Source organism: Cryptotermes secundus, unplaced genomic scaffold, assembly GCF_002891405.2.
Source record: "Cryptotermes secundus unplaced genomic scaffold, Csec_1.0 scaffold43, whole genome shotgun sequence".
NCBI classification, from domain to species: domain Eukaryota; kingdom Metazoa; phylum Arthropoda; class Insecta; order Blattodea; family Kalotermitidae; genus Cryptotermes; species Cryptotermes secundus.
Window position 1 is genome coordinate 2,237,111 of NW_019723298.1, and position 27,988 is coordinate 2,265,098.

Genomic DNA, 27,988 nt, shown 5'->3' on the forward strand with positions numbered 1-27,988 from the left:
ATTTTGTATTAAGGGATATGGAGAAGTGATGCGTGTTTCTCCGAACAGTGAATCCAGAAATATTAGCGCGCTGACTACTTCTAAGAATTTTAGAAAACAAAACATATTTCAATTCAATGTAAGAAACCAAAGAAGGCAAGAGCTGTTAGGCAACAGCAATGCTGCCGTAAGTAGGTTTAAACGTCCTGCAAATATAGAAACTTTGGGTGTTGTGGCAGACGAAATTAAAAATGACACTGCTACGGACGATAACGGTACGTCATTATACGCAGACTTGACATCAAATCTAGTACAATTGCGACATTGCTCTCGAACCTTACCAGAAAGAGCTCCCACAGTGACGTCAACAGAAGAGGAAAATAAGGAAAGTGACATAACTGACAGACATACGGGCCTGAATGTACACCTGCAGAACAGTTCTGAGAGCAGTGGCAAGTTCAGTCTGATGTCTGTATCATCGCCCCTAATGATACCAGAAAAAGAGGATGAAGAGGAAGAAGAAGCCAAAAATATCGAAGACTTTGCTGAGGAATATAAACCGCCAAACACTATAATACTAGATAGGAATTTCACAGATATTAAAACACTGAAAAATATTGTAATTGTTAATGGAATGATTTTGCAGTCTGAATCAAATAGCTGTGCGTCTAGTAAAATCGAATATTCAGGGATAACAGCAAAAGAAACCATGTGTATTCCAGCTACAGCAGAAGATATGACTACTCAAAGAGCTGAGCCGATACTTGCAAGAAATGATAACTTAGACAACATAAAGAAATCTCCAACTTGCACAGTTAAGAGACAAGCACGTAGAAGATACTTCACGAGAGATCATCAGTCAGATAAATTTTGTTATAATAATAAAGCTCACGTCAAAAATCACCAAGAGTCGCTGGCACAGAACACAGAATGTTCAAGTAACTATGCAGATTACGCATTCCCGGACATTGTTATGCGGCTGGCTTCTGCTCCTGGTGCAAACATACTACAGAAGAACAAAACAAATATTCTGGATCCGTTTAAATCGCATGATTACATACCGGAAGTGTCAAAATCCATTCGTTTAGAGCCATCATCCAACGTTGGAGCAAAATCCACTGTCAATAAAAGTACAAATATATCTGAATTACAAAGAGAGCAGAGTCCACTATCGGCATTTGTGAATACTACCGACATCAAAAGAATATCTAATTCATGCAGTCAGTCACAAATGGCAGAGAATAATATAACAGATAATTCAAGTCGGTTACTTCCGGGTTTTCTTACACCAATGCGCGGAAATACTCTCCAAGCCTCCATACAACCTTCGGAGAGGGTCAAAGAAACAGATAACAATGAAATTGCGAGTTCTGTCAGTAACTTGTTATATAATTCCGAAAACAGCGATGTCAAATTCCATGGAAAAAATGAACATCCGAACAGGAACAGAAGAATTATCACAGACAGAAAAATAACTCATGAGATTACAAAAAATATGACCTCACGAAGACTCCAAATGTTTTCAGAAGTAGACAATAAGGTCGTATCAATTACTTCAAATGGAAATATTTCTGTTAATGGACAGAAACACCTATCAGAAACTGAAAAGTCGTATACGAAACTTGGTGGTTTAACAAATCAGAAAATCCATGAACTCTGTAACAAAGTGTTCCCTTCTCATATAAACAGAAGAATTTCACCCAGCCTCTTACCTAATATAAACATCGATTTCAGGGGAAGTTCAGAACTGTTTCAAGAGAATGAAACTGTCAACATACATAAAAGAGTACTGACAAGTCCGAAACGAAATGAGACGCCAGGTGGAAAACCTGAAACAAAATTATCATTAACAAAATATTCTGCATTTCAGTGCGAAGAATTTCTGCTTTCATCCACATGCAGTAAAAATGAAATTTCACCTTTGGAAGAATGGACCATTACTGCAAGGGATCCAGTGACACATTCATCACAGAGAGACAGAGTGGCACACAGCATGGCACAAACAGCGGGCGATACATCGCTAGCGATAAGCCTCCCCCAACCAGGCGTCATTACCACAGACATGGACATATTGCATCCATTAGTGACCAAGAAAACTGATCCAAAGGGGAGTATAGGAGAAACTCGACATGATAACAAATTATCAAATAAAATTGATGATAATTTTGACATTACTGCAAAAGAAGTACGTGAAAGTAAGGAACGCGTAGTATGTGGCACAGACTATTTCATGTCTCAGGTGCCAATTAGAAACGACGTAAGAATACCGAATGAAATACTTCATCAAGTTGTCGCTACAAAATATTACACCAATGATGCTCACAAGAGAAACGATTATTATGTACGCAGACGAGAAATTGAAACGAAAATTCCAGAAATAATCAATACATATATTTACACTCTAGACAGGTATGAAAATTCCGTGAATGACGAGTGCGTCAATAGCAACTACTGTAAATGGACTGATAAAGAAAATGAGAGATTGAAGAACTCCATGGAATATAAACTTCCTGATAAAATGCAGAATGATGTCGTCATAACGGAATTAAAGACAATTCAAGATATTGTGAGAAATTACTTGATGAAACACAGACCAAATGTTCAAGACTTGCTAACATCCGATTCTATTAACATATTTCCAGAATGTATGCAATTAACTCAAAAGGAAGAGCACTTGGACAAAAAATGGATGAAACAAAGTGACTGGCAAGATAAACAAGTAAAGATAAATGATAGATATGATTACAACAAGTACCAACAATGTTTTGCAGGCAATATGAACCAATGGTCTACAAACAGAAGACTGACACCAGTGTGTAAAACAGAAAAGGTTAACACGTGGAGGCAGGCATTTCCTAGCGCGATCATTTGCAATAAGAACGCTGTTGCTGATGGGAGTGATTTGGTTCGAAGTCAGAAGACAGCAAATAAATATCTGATGTATAAAAATATTAATATATCCAGACATGAATTAATGCAAATATCAGGTCTAATGATAACGGGAAGAATAGAATTAGAGGGAAAAAGCAATATCTATAGTGATCAGAAAGATATTGTTCTACAGGTTAATGGCGGTAGATTCACATCGGTGGGCAAATTTCAGAACAGGCAGGTTTTTGAGCACTATATACAGCTCTATAGATATTCTCCTGCTGTAATATCTGCTAATTTCACATCTACAACTTCACCTATATTATCTTCAAATACTGCTTTATATAAACAATCACAGACTGATTTGGATGATGAAGTTGATTCATGTTACAGGACTGCAAACAATTCAATTCAAAATGAACAACAAAATGAAAAGCTGCCCAATGGAACTGCAAACAAACAGTTGCAGATGTTGAAGGAAGAAAACACGAGTACTGTCCCAATGAATACCGAGAACTGTGATTTAAACACAAGGAAGTTTGAAGAACTTGTAGCGACAGGAAATGAAATATATCGAGCTAAATTAGTACATATCACGGATGAGGGTTACACAGTTCCAACGCTGCAAACTCTGCTCTTGATGACTGGTCAAAAGAATTCGAATAGAAAGAGTTTCCAAGGTGGATCTCAGAATCGGACAGGATTTAGTCCCGAACCGTATGGAAACGAAGGATCAGTCTATATTAATCATGATAACTCCGATTTACATCAGTTGGTGTACAGTAAGGAAACAGAAAAATATTATCGTGGGTTAATGAGTAAGAAAGACGTCAAAACAGAAAGCAGATTGCGTTTCCAGAGGGCAAAGTTATTTTTTCAAAAGTTTCAGCAGAATATGTTAGAATAAAACACGCATTTTGGTCATCAAAATGATCCCAGAGAATAAAAAAGAGCCCCGATTCCAGTAACTTAATATGTCAGAGATGGCCATAAGGAAAACCAGGGAAAGGCATCAGGACTTGAACAAACTAAATAAGATGTTACCTAGAACAAATCATTCTTAAAATGTGAACAATTCAGAAGAGATAACTTGGTAAGTGAAACCAATTATGTCCGATTTCAAAGTCAAACAGAAACCGAACAACAAACCACGAGGCTTACATCAGTAATCTAGAAGGACTCTGGATAATACGGACAGGAAGGGAATCGAACTCGAATGAACATAGGTGGCCGCTTCTTAAGACGGTATGCAGTGATGCTGGAAGTTTCGTCCTCGTCCTAGTACCTAGGATAATAATGTGTGGGGCTATTCCTCGACGTCCTTTAGCTTTCCACATCATGGTGAATAATTAAGTACAGTGGAAATTATAACTTCATCTTTATTTTAACATGAATTGTTCAGTCCATAGTCTAATTTCTGTGTTTTATTTATTCGATCCTCCAAGTAAAATAAAATGTTATATCACCAGAGTGTAATCTTCACTTCTCTTCCAATATTGTTTAACTAAATATAATTATATTTCGATCACTTAACAATATTTTTTCTAGAAATTTTAAAATGGCTGAGGATAGAACAGTTGCGCGGATGTTATCTGGAAGGAGTGACGCTGTCAAGACGCTGTTTCAATATGTCATTCGGATTTTCAAGAAGACGACGACTTAAATGGTTTGACCTACTCTGTTAAACTTCTCCATACAGATCGATAAGACAATACAATCCCACGCTATTATTTTGAATTCCTTATGCAAAAATGCAGAGGATTACAGGCCATGTGCAGGCTCATGTGAAAAGAGTCACTGTCCTTCAGACTCTAACACGGAAACAAGGCTAGAACCTACATTTGAATTGTGGAGAGTGTAACCTTCTGGGGTGTACATGTACAGCCGTGCAGTCTCCCCGAAGACCGCCGAAATTGTGCAAGGCAAGCAAGAAGCAGGTGGTAAGCATAAACGTATTTCTGATGGTGGAGGCAGTAAGTTCCTCCGAAACGTTGGTAGACTTCTGCAAAACTACCAGGCGTCACATCTCAAATGACAGCATTGCTCACAGTCACCACTGAGGCAGCTTTATATCCAACACATAATTAAATAAGCTTGCTGGTGGGTCTACTTGTCAGTAGTTTTCCGTGGACATGGTCAACCGTACGAGCATAATCTTGGCTTTCGGGGTTGTTAATTTGCCTTATGTGGAGCGTACAATAAGGATCTTTCTACAGTGACATTCAAAGTGACAGTCATATATACATGTATTCATGACAAAATTCTTGTCAGAATTTAGACTGTGTGCACGCGGGTGGGTGTGTATGTCTGGCTTTAAGCCGCAGCAATAGTACCGCTTTCGGAACATTTTAAATGACAATGTAACTACTCGTATATATATATACTGGGGTTTGACAAAATAATGGAAACGCGACAGATACTATACACATCTCGTTATAAATATGGCGCTGGACCATCTTTTGCCTTCAGTACAGACGCAATCCTTCTTGGAATACACTCATACAAGTTTCGGACAGTCTCCAGTGGAATTTTATACCATTCTTCTTGAAGAATACTTTCAAGTTGCTTTTAGAGACGTTGGTGTGAGTCTGTTCCTCACGCTAGTCTGCGAACCTGACCTGAGTGATTCAATGATGTTTAAATCTGGTGACTGCGCTTGCCAGGGAAGATGCTGAAGTTCACCTTCATGCTCTTGAAACCATGACTGAACACTTCCAGCTGTGTGAACTGAAGCATTGTAATCTAGGATCATTGGGTGTATCCGATTACCCAACCGGTCCACGTACTCCCTTGCAGTAATTCGGCCATCAAGAGTAATAATGAGACCAACAGAATACTGTACCGCGAATTTGCTGCCCAAGCCATTACACAACCCTCCCCGTGCTCCACTGTTGGAATCCACGCATTCCGGATTATAGGCATCCTTGGGTATTCCCCAAACGTAAACACTTCCAGACGTAGAGAACAACGTGAAGGATGACCCATCTGATCATATCACGCGCGTTTCCAGTTGCCTGATGTTCAGGTTTTATGGCTGTGACACCATCGTTTTAGTATCTGAGCGTTACCATCAGTAATCAGAGGTTTAGCAATTGCAGCCCAACCGTGGATGTTGGATTTGTCAAGCTCACGTCAAGATAGTTTTTGTGGAAACTGGGTCTCCAAGATGAATATTCAGTTCTGTCGTCCTGTTACCTGTGCTGCAGTAGTTCTATGGTTTTTTAAAACAATCCTTCTCAATATACTACGATCTTTTTCTGCCAATTTTGATTTTCGCCCATTGTTCCTCTTCGCTGTTTTCCCATGATCCGTGTATGCCGACACAGCCTCAGTAACTGTTGCTCTCGATACACAGAATAATGTGGTAGTTTCTGTTACAGATTCTTCAGGTAAACACGCAGCTGTCCTCTTTCAAAACTGAAAAGTCTCCCATTTTCCTATTCTTTCACAAGGACTTCCACTCAGCACAATCACTAATGCACTTACGCGAACACTAGAGTGTAAGCAAACGGAAGAACATTCAGCGCCGTCAACTGAAGTTCTTTCAATGCAGTCAACAAAAACAAATTCTATTCCTCAATCTCTTAGTGTTTCCATTATTTTGTCCACCCCCTGTATATATTACTTTAAAGCTCTTTGTTCGTCCTTATGATGGATTACATGGATTACGTATTATTCAAATTATTCTTTCCGATCTTGTGACGCGTACACAAATGTGCTTCGTTTTTTATCACTATTATTATTTATCAACAAGCGCGTTTTATGACGAAAAGTATAGTACTTTTCTGTGCTACAATTAAAAGTGATAATAATTATGCGTTCCTTGTACAACGTGCAAGAAAAAATGCTCAAAGAAACGGCAGTGTCAGTCTGTCCGGGCGACAGTCGTCGTATTTCAACTCAAGAACCGCTGGGAGGATTTTGATACAATTTGACACGTGCGTTATGCCACAGAAGGCCACTTGTAATTAGTAGTTTTTAGTGGCGTACAATCCACATTGCCAATTTGGTGGACATATGAACTCTAGGGGTGGGAGAGAGACCAGTTCCACTACCGAAATGAGGTGACAACCATCGTACAACATCGTAACTGTAGGAAGCAACTGGAATAGTGTTGGCGGCAGTGACTATTGTAACGACACTAACAGAATGGATCCTAGTAAAAAGATTCTTAGCTGTATAAAAACTCGAATGGAATTCGGAATGTCAAGAATACACGTTGGAGCTTTGTACACTCCGGTACATACTGCGCAAATCCAATGTTATTAGGAGATTAGAAGCACGCACGCACTTAAACTGAATTGTTTACGGTTGAGATTGTCAGTCTGAAGTCATGTAACAGATGTGTTCTCTATGAAATTATTTAAATTAAATGTTTCACAGGAAACCATTACTAGAGATCATTAAATCACATAATATAATCCCCGTAGATATTCAAATACCTCAATCGTCTTCTTTAAACACTGCAAAATATCTATCTATCTATCTATGGCTCTACAGCCTTTTGTTGGGCCTTGGCGGCTTTTTCAGTTGCTTGACCTTTTACACAGTTGGTAGGACTCCTTGGACGGGGGATCAGCCCGTCGAAAGGCCGCCACCTGCACACAGGACAGCACCGACACAGAATAAACGCACAGACATATCCATGTCTCAAGTGCGATTCGAACCCACGATCCCAGTGTTCAAGCAGGCGAAGACATTTCATGCCTTAGAAGGCGCGGCCATTGTGATCGGCACTGCAAAATATTCCGACTCAAAACAACATTCTATAACAATATTTGCTGAAATAAATGAAACTAATGTCTTAAGCTACACAGCTCTCTCAATACAAGGAGAGCAGAACCTAGTAGTCTGGAAAAAATTAAACTGAACTGCGTCGATACATGAGGCATCAATAATATAGAGCCTGGGCGGTGACAACATGATTCTTCAGCTTGAAGATATATAGCTTCAGTAGTTGATATATTGTCTTTAAATAATCCACGGATAGAATGTAGAAATGGGGTGAAACTGTCTCACATCACTGCATGCGTAAACAGGGTCTATCATTGTTCAGAACTATTATTCTGGGTTCTGTCCATCGTCGGAGTTTATAAAACCCACGTTTCGGAAACAGCACTACTTCCTTCAAGTGAATAGAATACGAAATAAAGTCTATACTTCCGAGGTCCTCGACAGCTGCTCTGAAACCATGTAATAGTAACGTCCGTCAGTGGCACCAAATTAAGTATCGTTTGCCGCTTCATATCGGGTTTGGGCTCCACTTCCCCCCTTCAACATGCTAGTCCAGCTGAACATCAAGACGCTTCTTTCATTAGGAACCAAATATGTCCTTACTCTGTAACTAATCAAGTGCCAGGACAGAGATGAACCCTCCATTCTGAAACCAAGAATGTGATAACTGATGTCTGGTCAGGGCTGTTGTAAATTCTGGAAGCGGTGATCGGCGGTGGTAGATGAACAATGGGGCAATGGCGGGATGAATATTAAGAGAGAACCGACGAAATTCGGAGAGAAACCTGCTCCAGTGCCACTTCGTCCACCACGAATTGCACATGAAATCACCAGGGATTGAACCCGAGTCTCCGGTATGAAAATCCAACATTCAACCGCCTGACAGCAATATTCCCAATGACTGAGATACTGCAGGTGTTACACATGATTTCTGTGGAAATCCTTCAAGTATAATTCAAACACCTGGATATAGTTTCAAAGTTTTCTGTCTTCACCTCTGTCCAGATTAACTACTGTTAAACACTTAACAAAGAGGCCTACCCATTGATTTCGAATGATTTAATTCCCTTAGAAGACATCCAAGGACCAACCTGACATACAAAGTTCCAAAGAAAATTGGGAAAGTAAGGCTTGGAAGATATCGAACATTAATACGTGAAATAATAAAAACTATTCTCTGAAATAAGGGAGTAAAGGCTCTTTTCTAACACATAAATCTTCCTGAATCACTCCAACACTTGAATCACTGATTCGAGCCCCACTCCAAGCACGGATGCATGTACGTGTTTTTCAGATTCTGTGTTCTTCTGTTCATGTTCTGTTCTTCTGTGTTATGTTGACATCCAATTCAAGAAGTCCTAACAGATGTCTAAAAGATCCACTATTTCGGAATTCATTTCGATCCCGAACAGTCCATAGAAATACGTAACGGCTGAAAAAGAAATACGCTACAACTAGGTTAATCTAACGCTATGAACATACCCGAAGTTAGTCCTATTTCTTTTCCAATCTTCGTCAATTCGCGATCCATAATCGGTATCATCTTCATTAACCTCACATACAACGAAGAGAGAATCCCTGGGTACACGGAAGTAGTAAGGGTAGTAAAACTGCCTCGTCCAAGCACGCTTTCTGCAGTGTCACTGTCGCCATGATGGAATGCTACACAACTAGCTGCCACAGACTATTTTTCCTTATATCGTAACTCTCGATTCCGAACTTGTAATTTCAATACCAATTTTGTGACTCCATCCGTGTACCGTACTTGGGAGGCAATGTGAATCATCACTGACTTCAGGTTTTAACTGGAACATGCATTAGCTGTATTTAAATAACGGAAATATGTTATCAACATGCTAACTGCAGGGTGCGGCGATTAATCACTCTACATTACGAGGTACTTCTAAGTCAAAATATGCACGTACACACGTACAACAGTACAAATAAGGAAAGATGGACTACATCTTCCTGGTTCATAATTGTTTACATTAAATGAGATCACAACGTGCACCAGTTTCTCCTGCTACATCGTAGGGAATGACGTCATATTTTTCTCCTTATAACCAGCCCCCAATTTATCTCCCAGTTAGTGAAATGGGCAGATCTTTTTAACTGTGCTAACTCAATTCCACCACTGTATATGGATCTCTCTCTCTCTCTCTCTCTCTAGAACATTAGGCATTAGAACAGAATAAATGGAGACATACATCCATGCCTTAAACCGCGCGGCCACTGTGGTCGGCGCATATTGTATTAACTATTCAAAATTAATGGTTCAAGATTTTCTTTAAAAGTTTATGGTCTTTATTTGGGCAAGAAATTAATTGCTTTTAGAGGATCAAGGATTCATTCCCTTGTTCACCAACTCGAACTACATAAATCCAATCACCACATTCATGCCTTCTCTAATATCTCTTTTAATATTATCCTATTATTTATGCCTGAGTCATGTAAGATGTTTCTAATGTACACTGTACACATTATTAGAGATCTTGCAGCTGGGGTACAATTATGCTTGCATCCCATGTCCCTTTACAATGTTCAAGGTAACAGCAATACATGCAGGGCAAATTCTAGACAAATCTGTTCACTACAGTGTTAAACAACAAAGCTAAAATTGGAAATTATGTTATCATTAAGATGGACCCTTTACTTAGGCACAGATTGTGGGGAGAATTCTGAGGTTTTATTAAATGAAAGCTCCTTTCAGATTCTGTCATATATTTCGGGTTAAGGGAATTCAATTACTCTGAAAAGCATGTATCTTATTTCTTTTGGTAGACATTCCTTTCTTAGGAAAGGGTTCACAAAGCCGTATGTGTGCATACAACTCCTGAATCAAATGGCCGATTTTCACGAAATTTCATATGCTATAATGTGTATTAGGGGTGTGACTATTTGACAAGTAGGATGATTGGATTCATTTGCACTTATATACACTCAACTCATAACTACAAGTAATACAGCGCTATCGCTGATCTAAATGCTTTACAGTTCACCATTACAAACTCACTAGTGTTCTCGAATCTTCACTAGTCGTATCCTTGTAACAGATTTCAACACAGTAATTATACAAGTCTCACTGTAACTGCAGCACACATGAAGTCTTATTTGTACAGCCTAATTCCTTTCTTGCCTTCTCTCCTCAATCACTCAACTACCATCTCAAGAAACTCTGTGAACTATTGCCTTAGCTGGCCTGTGATCCTCGTTATATAGCCTAGGGGCGTTTCCATTCTTATAGCTCAACAATACCTCCCAGGTTTCTCGTTTATTCATTGCCACGGGAACCTGTTTACTGAACTGTTGCCTAGCAATTATTGTCTACTGTGGCCCCAATATTCATGTCATTTCACAGTACCTTACACCATTGGAGACCATCCAATCCTCGTGTTTGTTAAGTTCCCACAGTTTATAATAACTAGTGGATGCACAAACTTGTCTGGTGGGAGCAACACTTAACATTGTGTCTTGAAATAATAAACAGTAATATACAACATACAGAACTGTTCTTAGGCACTTTTTTATAATATAAAATAACACAGTGGTTGCCTGAAATCTACATTTAACTTTTAGAAGGATGGCGCTATTTTATGAGCCACAGGAGCTACAATTATACATATGAAACTCGGTAGGAGTTGGACCAAAAATATGGCGACAATGCAAAATTGTGAGGTTATGGCTTTCTAATTTAATGAGGGCAAAATCGCTATCAGTAATAAAATTATCCCCAAAAATACTACTTCATTACCTTATTGTCATCATCGTCCTGGTCATCGTCATCATCAACCTTAATTATCCTATACGTACTATGCACCAGAATACCTCACAGGAACAACTGTTTTGTCTTATGTGTGTTGATTTTTTATTTTCTCGTGCTATGTAACAGGCTTTGCAGTTGCTTAGTTAACATTTTAAAAGAAAATTATTCACTAATTATCATCATCAGCAACAATTTTACAACTGAAAAATATTAAAATATGACTCCACTTTCGGTCATATGCCCATCTGTGCATGAGTAACAAGCAAACCTAAAAGCTAAACTGCATTTCACTTTCAGACTATAAATACCCATTAACTAAACATGACAATAACAACAAAAGATTCCTACAACTAAGGCGTGTGTGCTGGAAAAGTATAATTTACAAATTATGCCAGAACTTGACAATAAGATGACTGGAAAAATGCAATTCATAACAGAATACACAGTTTTAAAATGCATTCTTTGCACCTTACTTGAAGCTGGTCACAACATACATAAAAACTGCTTACATTCAAAATGTACTAGAATTGTACATTAAAATAACAAGGCAAATCTAGTTTTAAGACACCCCAAAGTCTCTTTCTCCTACAGCTCATGTTCCACATATTTCTGTCCAATGAATATTTATGCACAGAAAGACAGAAATTCACGTAGGTCTTCATGTAAAGTAATCACTAAACATGTCAGATAGCTGCCTCCGTAGTCTAGAGGTAACGTTCCCACCTCATGACTCGTAGTACGTGGGTTCAAATACCTGGCGAAGGTCGTCGAATTTTTAAGGGCAGAAAAATTCAGAGAACAAGTCCTCCGGGAGAGACTTTAAGCCGTAGGTCGCGTGTCGTAGCTTTACAGCATGTAAAAGAACCTCATATCTCCTAAAGAGGTCACTGAGCCAAATTACGGGCGTTTCCCACCCAACAGCAGTCTCTAATACCTCTGGTAGATGGGGAAAGCATTATAGATACCTCTCAGCTAGTAGAGCTGGTCTCGCTGGCTGGGCGGGACTGATGGTAAGCACCAGTACCGGTAGGATATAGAGACTGGTAGAAATCATAGAGGGAAGCACAATGGACCAATATAGGTCTAAGCGCATGGGGAAACCCACCTTCTCTAATAACTAACTAACTAACTAACTAACATGTCAGATAAAAAAAATGACCAATTCGGCACTTTCTCATAAAATTTTCCAATATCCAATTTCGTGAAAATTCATTTAGTTCTTCATTTCAAACACAGTGATATAGACCAAGCCTATATGCACGCACTTCATGAAGAATGCCAAGAACACAATAAGTACACACAAAAGTACTATCTTCTGGGATGTGACATCATATAGCCCAATAGAACTTTAATAACATTTCAGGGCAATGTGCTACCTCCATTTTCAAGCCCAAAGAGTAAATTGTGCATGCAACAAGCATGCCGCATCTGTAATCTGTACATTTCTCTGAAACGTCAGTAAACTTCTACCAGACTACAGCCAACAAAAATAGTACTCCCAGTCACTGCCATAAGAACCTAAAACCAAATAATGGATGCTAGAATCTCCACAGTAATGTAATTTCAAAACCCTTGTACCATGAAAATATGATTATTTCAGATTTTAGTTTTAGCTTTTCAACCTCCAAATTTTTCAAGAACTTACACATCCTCCTGACCAGATTTCTTCATGGTACACCTAAACCACTGCTACTTTTCTTATTCTCTGGACTTGGCTGGCAAGGTTTACTACCATTTCAACTTACATTCTTCAAAAAGGTACAAACATTCAGATACTCAAAGAACATGTATCATTTTTTTATTGCTAGTGGGGTGGGACTAACTCCCTTGTACTGCGGCCACTTCTGGCCTATTGTACCAGCCCCAGATGATAGGTGAGGGTGACTGTGGAGCAATTGGTGGAATTAAGATTGGCAGGGGAAACCAAAGTACTCGGAGAAAACCCGCCCCAGCACCACTTTGTCCACCACAACTCCCACTTGACCAGACCCGGGATCGAACCCGGGCCACAGCGGTGAGAAACCAGCGACTAACCGCTTGAGCTATGGTGCGGCCTGAAAGAACATGTAACGTGAAGTATGTGCTTGTGTGAACACACACAGAAAAACTGGAAACAAGTATAATGGGGTTGGTCCCATGGGCATGCTAAATAGACACAAGTATACGGGGTTTGTCCTGAAAGGGTTAATAACCAGTGTTTGTATCTCACACACGATTAATGCTGGAATGAATGGAAAATTATGTACTTGTCCAAAATTTATTTTTTGTATTTTACATGAGCTGATAAACCTAATTCCAAGTCCAAACAGATTAGTGTAGAGCAACTCTAGACTAGGCTATGCCAAAGCTCAGGCAGTGAGTCACCAGCTTCACATCAAGGAGGTCTGAGTTCAATCCCAGAGTAGGTTATGGTTGCAAAACTGGTCCTGCAGCAGCATCTTCTCCTGGTACTCTGGTGTCTCCCTTGTGCAGTATTATTCCACCAATGCTCCATTCTTTCCTCTATCATCTGGTGCTGCACAATGAACACATCTGCAAGCTAAGCACCAAGGGACTCAAGTTCACTGCACCACATGAACAACAGTATATAATATCAACACTCTAGACTTGTACTTTAGAAGTACTGGTTTGAATTTGTCTGGCTACTGACTATTATGGGTATGGTTTTCTATGGTCATCCTTGGTATCTCCAGCAAATATCAGGATCATCTCTTCCAAATACTTACCTGTACATCTATCAAGACTATCTTCCTACTGCATTTAACAATCTACAAGCTGAAACATCATCACTAAAAAATTTAAAACTGAAAAGGCTCTACTAAAAGTAACATTCCAGGCTTGTACTTGGGAGGTGGTTAGTTCCAGTCTAGGCCAGAACACCAGCTACCCTGACTGAAATTGTTTGTTGCTTTCCCCAGTTTACCCAAGCAAATGCCAGGATAGTATTACGATTAAGTCATGACCCCTTCCATCAATGTCTCTTCAAATTCATCACACATTTGTCAACCTGCCACCTGACTTTACATAGTCTTGTCATTGAAACAGCATCATTGAAGAGCCCATGGAAAAAGAAATCCAAGAATCAATCACACATGTGTTACCAGATTTATAACAGATATCAGCTGCATAATCACAAAATGCAGACCAAAATATGTTCTTAGTGCACAGTAAGTTAGAAAAGATCTATTACTTTGTTTTAATTCAAAATGAATAAGATTATATTTTGTTTCCTGTGGCAGTATTATGAAGTGACCTTCAGTCCTTTCACGAGGAAAAAATATAACATAATGGCAATCCAGACAAAAAAACTAGACTAAACCTTAAAAACACTTCCTAGTAAAGTCTTCAAAGTTGAACTGTGACTATAACATATCTTACAGACTAAAAGGGGTACGGTTGCTGTATGCCTGCTTCATGACATAAATACCTGGTATTAAGACAATTTTCAGACAGGCCATGAATTCTTCTGTTTGAGAACTTATGTTTCAAGGTAAAGAAAAGCAGTGTTCTCTCCTGATGGTATGCAATGGTATAAAGAATGGGTCTCTTTTCTCTTTAAGGAAGGAAAGTATGCTGAAAATGTGCTTCAGGATGTCAATCTTGCTTCTGAGTACCTCAACCTCTTTATCCCAGAAAAAAAAAAAGAAGAAAAGCACTCAAGATAGATACGGTAATGAAATTCATCCAAACCTGGAACACCTTTTCATCACACCACACAGAAAAATTAAATTTTTAAACTGTATTTTAACAAATTTTCTATCAAATAGATACAATTATATTATCAGTTTTCCACCAGTTTATAGTAAAACTATTGTATCTGAGAAACAGAGGATATTCCCCTACAAAAATTTGCCTTGTTTCCATACAGATTGAAAGTTTAAGTTTTGATATGTCTATGTGAAGCAACAGGTTTATTTTATATCATGCAACAAACCTTCCACAGTACTGAATGTCTCCACCTGTTTTCATGAAACACGAACATATTAACTACAATTCTCTTACTAACAAGAGAAATTAGCACTGTCATCCTGCAGTAACAAGAAGAAGAGTTTTTCCAAATACATGTGTTTTTTGTCTTGGTAAAAATTGTGCAGTACATTTTATACTGAGCAGACATAACCTACATCAGAGGGCAACAGCTGGTAGCTGGCCAACTTCACTCATCCAGAGTAACAACATTATTATGACACAGATATCACATATCATAGTACAGTTCACACATTTCCTGCAAACAGCAGCAGCAATGATCCAGGAAAACATACTCTCTCAGTGCCAAAAATGGCTCAAAACAGTAGCCCAGTTTCCAAAATATTGTGTCTTTCTTAAAATGTCAACCAAATGTAGCATAATACAAGTTGCAAAGATGCATGAAATATTCATGAATTTCTCTGTATACAACAGACATGAGCATCTGTGTTTCCAATCGACTTCATTTGTGGTAATGTTTGATTACCAATGCCTGACTGATGTGCATGTCTACAGGAATATTTCAATGCCTGAGAATTTATGTGTTAATAGGTATCTGCACTGTATTCTGAAGTAGAGCACACTGGGAACCTTCCAGGCCTTACCTCAACTATCGGCTGGAAAAACATTCCACTTTAACACTCATTGATCTATAAATATTGTTAGCTGCTAGGCCTGGGAACAGTGAACTCCATCAAGTCTTCTGCAAGAATCACTGTACAGGGACAGCCTCGTACAGTCAGCTCTTGTTGAGCTTCCTTAAGTAGTACATCCACACACAAGTCCTGCAACATTAAAATCAATATGTGCAATATTATGCTTGATTCCAGCCTGTTTTTATTTGCCAAATATCTGGAAAATGCATTCAATCCTTTGCCTCTCATATTTCTATAATCACAAATAAAAACCAATCCACACATCCTGATTCTGGAATACATTTAAAATTAGGAACCAGTAAACATCTTGAAGAGTTTGATTTGTTTCATTCTAGTCCGTCACACTAACAATTACAAATATAAATCACTCCGTCCAATGTGACCTGTAAGTGCTGTGCTGTTTTCACAGTGAAAACAGCACAGCAGCCACGAGCAAAGCCTGGACGATATAAAGAACCTCCACATCAAGATAGCCAGGTGGCACATTATCTGCCCCATATAAGAAGGACGATGGGAGGACGAACACGAGCCTGCATGGTTTACGAATTTTAATTATTGACAATAAAAAAAAATTAATTAGCATCAAGAAATTTTATACAATTTTATAAAAAACTTTACATTCCCAGGAAATTGCTGTGTTTGTGAAATGTTCTATTTTGTGTACTATGTATTGTAGCATATAAGCGTACGTACTTTATGTCTAAACAACTTATGTGATGGTGGTTTCCTATTTGTAGTGATGTTTGCCCTCTGAAGATGGTCCACAGAGACCGAAACATGTAAGGGTGTTAAGTTTTCATGTAGTAAAAAACTTACAGGTCACATTGGACGGAGTGATTTATATTTGATCTTGAAGAGTTCTATCTCCTGGGATACAACACTGTAGTACCTAATTTCCAGGGTCAAAGGGTTAGCCACACAAAAACCAATCTGAATCAGACAGCAAACACTCTTGCTTAAGTCCCACATCATCACTGCATGTGTACAGCATGTAAGAAATCATGGTTTTGTTGGTAATTTTAAATACTAAATGACCTTTACAGATATCTGCTTATAAAGAAATTTGTCACTGTTTTCATGCTTATATATTTCTAGTTCTGCAGTATTTAGCTGTGGGCCTTTTACAATGTTTTGGATAGTTTCTGTCAAGTTACAGCTATGTTTTTGCATTATTTTACACAATACTCACAGTATCATTCACTGGTACTGTCTTATAACGCTGACTGAAGTGACATAGGATAAGAACTCGTGCACCAATTCTTTCAGCATACTGAGCAGCCATTTTTGGGGTTGAATGACCCATGTCAATAGCTTTCTCCTCCATACAGTTCTCTAGTGTTGCCTCATGCAATACAACATCACTGGACCTGCAGGAAACGTTTCGCAGAAACATCCATGGTTAAACTGTTGTCAGTCTACAGAAAATGCAATTCTAAGAACTGACAATGGGACACTTGAGTACAGCTGTCCATTCATCCTAACTCTGGAGTGTGCTGGTAAAACACAGCTCCACTAAAAGCAAATGCTTTCTATTTTAATTTACATGACTGACTGACATATGATTAGGCTTGACATAAATCTGCTACAGTTATAAGTAAACATCTCATAGAATAGTCAAATCAAAAACAAAAAATTAGCCAAACTTAAAACCAAACAATTCTAAACAGTGGTACTGACAATTCATGCAACCCAAATATGGCTCAGTCTCATGTCAGAGGTGGACCCACTAACAGATAAAAGGCTCAACACTAATAGAAACATAAACCAACTCAATGGCTATGTGTCTTCTTCAGGCAGCCGACAGATCACGGTCATGAAAATCCCTGCTAGATCTCAAGTTCTAATGTGACTATGAAGTGTATAATCTTCCCAGCTGTAATGGCAGGCAGTTTGGTAAGTGCCCACAATTTCAGAGCAATGCAGCACCTCCATCTTCAAGGTCAAAGAGAAAGAAATCAGTAGAACTGACAAGAAAAATAACTGACATAGCAGGGTTCTGTTTGCGGCCTGCTTCGTGCTTCATTCTTGCTTGGCTTACTCCTTAACCCTGAAAATGGAAGACATATCTTCCTCTGAAATTTCAGAATCCCCGCCCCAAAAAAACATAGTGCTACTACTCATAAGATCATATTATTCAGGAAACTCCGTATTTTTACAGAACAAAGAGGTTCATTACAAAATTCACATCTTCATAGCCTTCTTCTCTAAGATCCATAATATTGTGACATGTCGCGCTAGCTGGACGCCCCCCCCCCCGGAGCTGACGCGCCAAGCGGAGCCGAAGTGAGCCGAAGTTAGCCGAGTCCCAGCATCCTGGTAGCTATGCAACGCGAGTCAACAGCGGTGACATCACCAAGGGATACCGTGATTGCTAGGCAGCAGTAAACAACTCCGGACAGCGTTGCTAGCAACACGGCACCAGACAACAATGGTGCCTATTACATGGCCATATTCTGTGTTGTCCGGAACGAGGCTACATAAGGAGCAGTGAAGGTTATTCACAGTTAGTTCTCAAGGCAGCCACCTACAAGTTAGTTCTGAGTCAGTTCCGAGCAAGCCTACGAGTCAGAGTGTGTGATCAACAAAGTTCTCAGTTCACAAGTTACGAGTTACGGACGTGTGTGTGAGAATTAGTGATAGTTTGTGATAACCAAGAATTAATTGGGAGTGTGTAACACAGTGACACTTGTATAGCTCCCGTACTGTGAAACGTGTAGTCTACTGACGACAGAGTGATTTGATTTGCGAATAGGGTTATAAATCGTGAAACCCCGCAACTGTGTGATAATTAATTGTAGCCGAGATTTTTAGGTTGTTAAATAAACCAATTAACAATCTCTACGGCGTATTCGGTAATGAAACATGTTACAATATATTAGGGTACAAGGGCCATTTGGAAAGTAACATCAGTTTATTTTGGGCAACTAACATACGAGCAAGGGAGAGCTCTGCCTTGCAAGGTTGTGTCACATAACTCACTGCCTTGTAAACCGTCATATTACCAGTCACCTAGTGATTGTTCTTGTCTCTACAGAGTGACTTACGATGTGTCCTGTGATTGATAATCCCACGGCCTGCAAAATTCATGCACTCATCTGTTTTCTTTGTGCTAAAAACAATGAGTGAAGGAACTGTAAGGCAATGGTGTAAAATGGTCACAGACGGGCAAACAGACGTTTGTGACAAAGAGCGAAGTAGTTGGCCATCTGTAGTGAGTGACGTGAAAAACGGTGCTTCACAGTATCAGAATTTTTGTGTGAACTTCCACAAACTTCACACACACTGTTCTCTACAAGGTTATCACAGTCTGGCTAAGCTATCACAAGTATTTTGCAAGATAGGTTCTGAAAATTCTCATGAGTACACAAAACGCAGAGAACTACATTGGCCTTCACTTTTTACAGGGATTTTACCAAGGTTTCATTTGTGAATGATGAAACCAAAGATCAGTCAAAGCAGAAAATGTTCAAACAAATGTTGTCTACTAGAAAGCTGATGGCAACTGCTTTCTGGTAGACAGGAAAGGAGTGCTGATGGTGGAATGCATGCAACAAGTGACCACAATCAGAAATGTGTTGCAAACACTAGAAAACTGCTCAGGATGACTGAAGAGAAAAGGCGTGGAATGTTGACATCTGGCGTAGTGCTCCTCCATGACAATGCGAGTCCACACACGAGTACTGCTACTTGCATTTGAACACTGATGGAACATTTCAACTGGGAGTTGTTTGACCATCCTCCTTACAGACCTCATCTCGCTCTGAGCAACTACCATCTGTTCACCTATCTGAAGAACTGGTTGGGATCACAGCGCTTCAACAGTAATGAGCTAATAAGGTGTCAGAAAGTGGCTGAACTCACAGGCAGCAGACTTCTTTCACACAGGCACACACAAACTTATTCCCTAATATAAGTGCCTCAATTCTGGCAATGACTATATTGAGGAGTAGCTATGTACAAATAAACTTATTCATGTCTCATGCAGACTTTATAACATCTTATGAGAAAGTCTACATCAATAAAACTGGACTAACATTATGACGTCATTCCATTTATGACACCAACTTGTTATAAGCTCAAAATAACAATAAATCCAAACTGAAGACTTTATCAGTTCACCCAAAAACACTTTTAATTGAATGGCTAAAACAAGTTGAGTATTACTAACTGAACACACATAAGATGTATGTTACAGACATACACCATATGGATAAAATCCAAAAAATACTAATTATAATAGATAGATATAACAGATTATAACATAAAGCAGCACTGAATAGCTCATACAGCTCTTTAATCAAGATCAAAGACTCAAATAATTACATTTTTCAGCTTATAACTAAAAATACACAACTGATATAATAATCTTACCCTTATTAAAGATGACTTCTGCACAAGGGAACAAAATCAGAACCTCATAAACAGCAACAGCAACTGAAGTTATAACATAAAAAAGTTACTCACTGAGCTAAATCAACCATTTTAAATGAGTCAGACGTATCACCAAGAATAGTAACTCTTCTTCCACGTTTAGGAGGGCCCAACACATCCAATGGGTCCAGCTGAAGTTTTGTTAAGATAATGTATATTGTTCATATCAGTGAAATACTTAATATAAATAACTAACTCCACAAAACAAAGTCCTTCATGAGAAGGTGACAGCAAGAAAAGTTCTAGTAGATTCTGTCTCCGGAGACAGAATCCAGTCTCCAAAACGTTGCGTTTTGAAAAATAAACAGGACTGTTTTTAGATAAAGCAAAACGATGGATACTGTCCAAAAACACAATATTCAATATTTGTAGCATTTACCAGAATAAAGTACCAAGAATGTCTGTACTTCTGCTCCACAGTGAGAAAGTTCACAAAGCAGCTGATATGCTTGCACTGATCACTTATGCTGCATCCAGCATTAAGAATGGAGATCACTGTCTTACGAGCTCCTACCAGTAATTCCAGTGTAACCAGACATGACATAAAATATTCCATTTTATTTCAGTCTATAATGTTGGTTGAGGGGCTATGCTATAAGCCAGAAGGTCGCGGGTTCAAGTCCCGATGAGGTCATTGGATTTTTTCAATTGACCTAATCATTCCAGCTGCACCATGGTCCTGGGGTTCACTCAGCCTTTAACAGAAATGAGTACCAGGAATTAATTAAATAATTTTCCTGGGAGGTGAAGCGCAGCCAGCACATAAGGCTGACAACCTTACCACCATCTTTGAGCCGCCTGTCTAGATAATTTGGGACCCTTAACATCTCACAACCCTATGGGCCTTCACAGCCTGATACAGGGATAGCTTTACTTTTTTTTTAATGTAGATATGTAGGAACTCAAATGCATTGTTTAGTTTGGCCTTACTGGTTACATGTAGAACTTAAAAAAATTAACTGCATTTCAGGATTATTCCTACATAACCATACAAGGATACAGTTTTACCAGATGGTAAGGTAACAGCTTCACCCTTTTTGATACGCGCATACAACGGACCAGGGGGTACTCCTAGAACTCTGAGATGATCAGCATCCAGCTTCCCTGGTTCATCTTGTTCTGTGATGACAAATCCAAATGAGGGGATGCTGTGCATTACAGCACCTGCCTTCACACAGACACTCTGCCCATCAAACCTGCAGCGCAATCACAAATGTAAAATTAGATCTACATGAAGAATTGATTCTCAGTTCCTGCATTTTTAACAACACACTTCAGTTTATTCAGTTTATTTACTTATATACTCAATTATTTTATTATTTCTGTGAAAAATTTTATGAAATATGGTATTTAGAGTGACAATAAACTTAAGAGAGAATGGAGGAGTGTAAAAATGATTATAACTTAAAGAGGCAATTCCAGTATTAATAAATTTGGAGACCATTTCAGCAAAAATGTATAAAAATTGATAAAGGAAATGTAGTACCTGATTTATTTCAACCGTCTTCCAGTGCATACACTCATCTATCTCACTCCTCTCTCTCGCACTACATGTTTCGGCACAAAAGTGCCATCTTCAGGTGCTTATTCGATTTACGATAAACTAGTTCATTGCATGCCTTGCTGTCTTCAAATTAAAATAACTAAAATATATATTTATCACATATATTGATAAATATCAAATATTAAAAATATTAAAACTGTTCAGGATTCTTCATCCCTACGTCGTATCTCACTACGCGAGTCACACCTATCCTCTTCTGTCGGAGCACTCTTTCTACTTTCGTGTGTGTATTGTGCTCTGTGTTGTGTCTTGCTCCTGTGACTGCATGTGTAGTAAATGATGTCATTCCAACTACACCCAAATTTTATCAGTATTCAAGCAAATATAGACTTGCATTTTCATAATGTTTGAACTCTCTCACTGCCAAAATATCAATTGCTGTAACAATTAACTAATAAACTCCCAAAATTAGGTCTTCCCTGAACAGTTTGTAGCCATTCAGATTTTTAACAAAATCCTTGTTAAAAATCAATCCCAAATATCAACTGACTAATTCCATGGAGCATTGAGAAGCCAACAGCTGCTCAACAACGCACAAAATTCCCAACAATTTATGGAACTTGAAGCTTCATTATCACGTTGACAACAGCCTGCCACTGGCCCTTATCCTGAGCCAGATGAACCCAGTCCACCTTCCCACCTTATTTCTTTAAGACGAAATTTAATATTAGCCTCTTGACCATACTGTCTTCATAGGAGCCTCTGCTCTTCAGGTTTTCCTACCAAAACTGTCCCTCCCTTGCTTGCTACACGTTCTACCCATCCAATTCTCGATTTTCTTCATTCTAATATTTAGCAGCAGGTATGAGTTACGAAGCTCCTCACTGTATGCTTTTCTCCAGCCTCCTACTATTTATCCCTCTTGGGTCGAAGCATCCTCCTCAGGACTCAGCTCTACCCTCAATCTATGTTCTACTGTTAATGAGAGAGACCAAGAATCACACCCATATAAAACTAGGAAAAAATTTATAAATATGTGTATTTTAATCTTCACATTTCTTGATAAGATAACAAAATATTCTGAACTGGATGGCAGGAAGCATTCCCCACGTTTAATCAGCTCACATACCAAAATTCTATAGTACAGGATGATCATAAAAATAAATGCCAAGGAATGCACTACACAAGCTGCTCTATACTCATTACATACTTTAAAAGCAAAAGTACTCTGATGGCTAAAAAGTATATTTCGGAACTTACAACTTCTGCAGTTTTACTTCTCTATAAGTAAAACATTCCGGTCTAGAAAACCGAGATTAACGGCCGCGGGGATTCGTTGCACTGACCACGTGACAGCATCTATCCGCTAAAGTTGGCACTAAATTCACCGGCAAGCAGCAGTCACTCAGTTGGTATAGTTTGCTTGCAGACTAAAGCCACGGAGTGTGTTATAAGTAAAACATAATTATGAGGGAACCATTTCTTTATATTCTTTAACATATTGTATCTGCAATCACAGAGTAGCTGCATATGACTGCAAACTAGCAATGAAATGCATGCTGATTATAAGCTATTAAATGTTTTATTTTTCTGCACTACTAACACATTCCAAGTGAGATCACAGGTAGCATTGATATCCTTTCCTTGTTTTTCCTGTGGATGAAGGCTCCCAGTTGCAAGGTTATCAGCAGGCCATGTATTCCAGTCTTCAGGATACTGCTCTGCTACAGGAATTAGTTCATGAACCTGTGCAACACAACATTTATCTATAATGACGGGAACACTAACTGCAAGGCATTATTAGTAAACAGTAATACTGAGTTCCTCACACTCACTCATCCAAGGCACAACACCACTCGCAACAAGTTTTATTGCATGAGAAAAATTCTACTGTGATTCAACAATAACAGGTAGCGAAAAATGTTAATAAATAAATATCTTTACAAAAGTATACTTTGATATGAAAACAGATCACTTATGCATGACAAAAAATATTTAAAAACTTCAACAAGAGAAACTTTAATTAATTAATTAATAACAATAAATATTGTCTTTAATTTATTTTAACTTAATATATTTTAATTTTGCATATGAACTACATCTGGTGTTATTACTGTAAACAACACATATTACCTTCCCCTAAAATGTAAACACTGACCAATGTAGGAAAAAAATATATATAAAAAAGTATAGTGTGAATGTAAAATGATTTACCTGATGATGGCTTTAAATGGCCAAAGTACAGATGTTGTAAAGTAAAAAAAAAAATGGTATAAATTTACTCAATTTATATAGGAATTGTATTGACTGAACCTCTAATAAATGCAAGGTATTATGTGTTGAATCAAACATGAATAATACCAAAAAGTTGCAGATTTACGATATAGTAAAGCCTTATATTTATATTCCCACAATGTATACATGTTCTGATAATTACTGCTAGTTTACTCTTGGTCTCTCCTTAAAGCTCATGAAGTTACCATTTCAGTGTTACATCAGGAGTCATGAGAATATTACATCGGACTTATTCGCTACACTGAGTTTGACTCCAAAGGCACTGGGTAGACCATAGTGCCTTTCATGTACAGACACATGCAAAAATCAGGAAAAATCTGTGAAATGGTGACAGCAACATGTATCATAAAGTAGTCCCTGTGCTTAAATATGCACCACACCATAAACATGTCCCCAGTTCCCACTGGCCAGAAGCCTGTGTGAGCCCCAGAGCCACTCTAGACACTGGGTAAGGGAAAGGGAAGGAGAAGGGGGGAGACAGAGGAAGAGCAATAAATCTGTCTCTGCCAGGAATCAAACCATGATTCACTTGTTGTCCAGCCCATAGCCTAGTCACTATACTGACTGCAGCAGCAATATACATGTTAAAATGAAGGAGCTATTAATGTATTGTGTGTTGCAGCTTATAACTGCAGGGTTACAGACCAGCTATTTTCATACTTTATTTTGATGAACTAAACTGTCACCAGTGCATACTTCACACTAGTGGAATAAAAAGAAATTTAACATTGCACTTAAAAAAGGAAATCCAGGAAGTGAAAGACATGAAATTACAAAATTACATACTATAAATGAAATCAAATCTCAGGCTATACAAAGGATGGTGACCTTACATGGAGATCAGTGATGGTAGTAAAGGAAGCAATTATAAAACCTGAAAACAAAGCACATGAAATGGACCTTATAAACGTTATAATGAATCGAACTGAAACTAGGCACAGGGAAATTATGACTAAGTCTGCAAATACTCAACTTCTTAGTGTGATTATTTATGATTTCAAGAAAGTTACAAGATTACACTTCTCAGGTCACTTCTATTAGGTTCAGCAGATGTATGATATGTAAGGCAGTCTATCTATTGATATTGTTTGTCTTAATTTAGTGGAAAAAACCATAAAACTACTATTATACATACAACATATTCATAAGTAAGAGCTGATCTTGAAAGGATCAGGGTATCTCTGACAAATTTACGCAAACCCTGTGGTCCATATATTTCCAAGGTGAAGTCACTCCTGTCAGGTACCATGTTCCCTAGAGTACACATCAGTCCTGGTAAGCCAAATAACTGTAAAACAACACACACAGTAAGTGATTATTCACTGAATGGTCACTCATTTATTCCCATGGTGCAACAAATCTTTATGAGTCAAACATAATTTCCACTGCTGTCTGTAACATGAATCACTTTCATTTTAATGTTTGGCTGTACTAATTAAATATATGTTCATTTCATAGCCAGTATAACAAAGAAAAAGAAGACAATAGAATTACACATGTACAGAGTGAAGACCTAGATAAAAATTAAGCAGATACTAGAAAAAGGATTTTGAGCATAAGAGAGTAGCCCTCCATGCACAAATGGNCAATGTCAAACATATAGAAGTAAATCATAATAATATTTACACCACAAATAAAAATGAGTGTATAAAATTATTTACAAGATATATATGTGTAGTGAATTGAATACTGCATTATATCGCTATTCTTACATGATCTCCATGCAAATGCGTGATGAAAACTTTGGTAATACGACTCGGGCGCAGGGGAGACTTCTGCAGTTGAACTTGTGATCCTTCACCACAGTCAAATATCCACACACTGCCATCTGTTGGAATAAAACATATTCACTTCAGTTTCTTAACTTTATAGAATAAGCAGCCTCAAGTTCTGTATCACCCACAATAGAATGATGGCTCCAAACCGATCTCATAAAAAGGGAAGACAAATTTCACTGTCTAAATTAACACCTATCTATTTCTTATGGTATATATACACCTAACCATTATAATTTGTTTCACTTCTGCCATGAATGTGGGTGCAAGATGGCACCCTTCAAAGCCCTATGTTACAGCTTATTTAATTTCTCTGCACACAATATTTCACTTATGTACACAAAAATTCTATTAGGTCTGGTTATCTGACCTCCTGCGGTTATGTTGGGACTGGAAAACACTAGAATCATTATACAAAATATGAAGTCTGCAGACGACTGTCAACCTCTATGAATTTGGTGTTCCCACAGCAGTGATTATGAAGAAAACTATCTTGTGGGAGATAACATCATTTGTACCTTGCTAGGCTTACCCTGAACATGGATGCAGTATGTTCGCCCAAAGTCAGTGCCTTCTACCATATTACATGCTGTCACATCCCAGAAAAATGTACTCTTCAGCTGAGAATCAACTCTGTGCGATAAAAAACTTTTGGACTTATTGGCTTATTTTAATGAAACTCAGTACGAATATCACACTTCTGGATGCCAAGTGCAATCTATCTATTGTCAGCAGCATGGTGACTGTGCAACTATGTGCAACTGTGACCTATAAGCAACATTCATGTCATCAACAGTACAAGTTGTCCCTGTGCTTAACTAATTATGCCCTACATTATGAAGATGTGTGAAAGCGTACAGATCCATGCTTTCTTGACCTCGGCACTAGCTGGACGCGAGTGGTCAGCTTCACGCCCCTGCAGCTTTAATCTTGGGAAAAGAGCCCACTGTACCCTTTGGACAGGAACCTGGGTTGGCCCCGCCAGTATGGAAAAAGTGGAGATGAAAAATTCTTGACCTTACCGGGACTCGAATTCCGGCCCCTCTGTCATCCACACCACTACCAGTCACTATACCGACCACGTTATCCCAGGACCCTTGTCACTGACTGTATTCTCCTAATACTCAGCATAGATATATTTTCCTGGGTATAGTTACGTGTATGGATACTGCCCTTTAAAAATGATAATCAGACTGGCGTAATTTCTATATAGAGTGTCGTGCAAAATGACGAAATCCGTGTCTTCCATCAGAAAAATACGTAGGATTATAAAAGTTTACAAAGCAATATCTGTGTGCTGAATATTACGATCATGGAGCCTGGGGCGAAGTTTTTAAATTATATTTAAAAATTCTGGCTACAAAGCACCTACACCAATAGAAACATAAATAACATATTTGCGATCCTATGGCATTGAAGTTACACTGACTGCTGTACGAAAAATTATCTTTTTACAGACAATTAGGCGTGGGAATTTATTCATAATGGGAGTACCTTCGAATCTAATGGCTGTGCATGATACGCTTCTACTAGAAGTGGGATAGCACGACGCTGTTCCTAGGCAAATTATCTGCATAGTCTTATTTTGAGGTTGCCTCCATTAATTAATCATACTGAACTTGCCGACATGAACAGTTCTTCAAAATACTATGATGTACGTTACACTAAATGTTCAAGTACATGCGAATGCATAACTTATACATTTCCAACCCACAGCTCTTTTACGCCTATTTCACGTTCGAACTTCCTGAAATTTATATCGGCTAACTTCCGCAACATTACTTTCTTAGAATACATATGTCGACATATGTCGTCTGCATATACACTTCTACAGCCGACTTTAAACTACTGCATTAACTTCTTCGACCGCTCGAACACTACGATCGCACTTTCGATATATGTCCTCGATTTTTCCGTGTGTTATCCTGCTCTCCCAGGACTTCCGTGAAACTCAAACGTTATTGGCGGGAAACATGGCCGCCATGACTTTTATTTAACTGGGAAAAATAATTGT

General features: G+C 38.5%; 1 protein-coding gene across 3 annotated transcripts; it reads right to left on the reverse strand.

Annotated features, from left to right (window-relative positions):
• Positions 1-13,371: 13,371 nt before the first annotated feature.
• LOC111861662 (zinc phosphodiesterase ELAC protein 1) lies at positions 13,372-27,829 on the reverse strand. 3 transcript variants are annotated; one of them, XM_023846411.2, is made up of 10 exons: positions 27,469-27,548; positions 26,507-26,742; positions 25,912-26,027; positions 25,335-25,487; positions 23,508-23,650; positions 21,401-21,596; positions 20,434-20,531; positions 17,159-17,336; positions 15,919-16,098; positions 13,372-13,886 (listed from the first exon to the last, which is right to left on the reverse strand). In XM_023846411.2, the coding sequence occupies exons 2-9, from the start codon at positions 26,553-26,555 to the stop codon at positions 15,976-15,978; spliced, it is 1,056 nt and encodes a 351-aa protein (XP_023702179.1). In that variant the 5' UTR covers positions 26,556-26,742; positions 27,469-27,548; the 3' UTR covers positions 13,372-13,886; positions 15,919-15,975. The 3 variants fall into 3 exon arrangements, with proteins under 3 accessions (XP_023702179.1, XP_023702178.1, XP_023702177.1); XM_023846410.2 differs by lacking the exon at positions 26,507-26,742 and having other exon boundaries at positions 13,372-13,862; positions 27,469-27,829; XM_023846409.2 differs by lacking the exon at positions 26,507-26,742 and having other exon boundaries at positions 27,469-27,829.
• Positions 27,830-27,988: the final 159 nt, after the last annotated feature.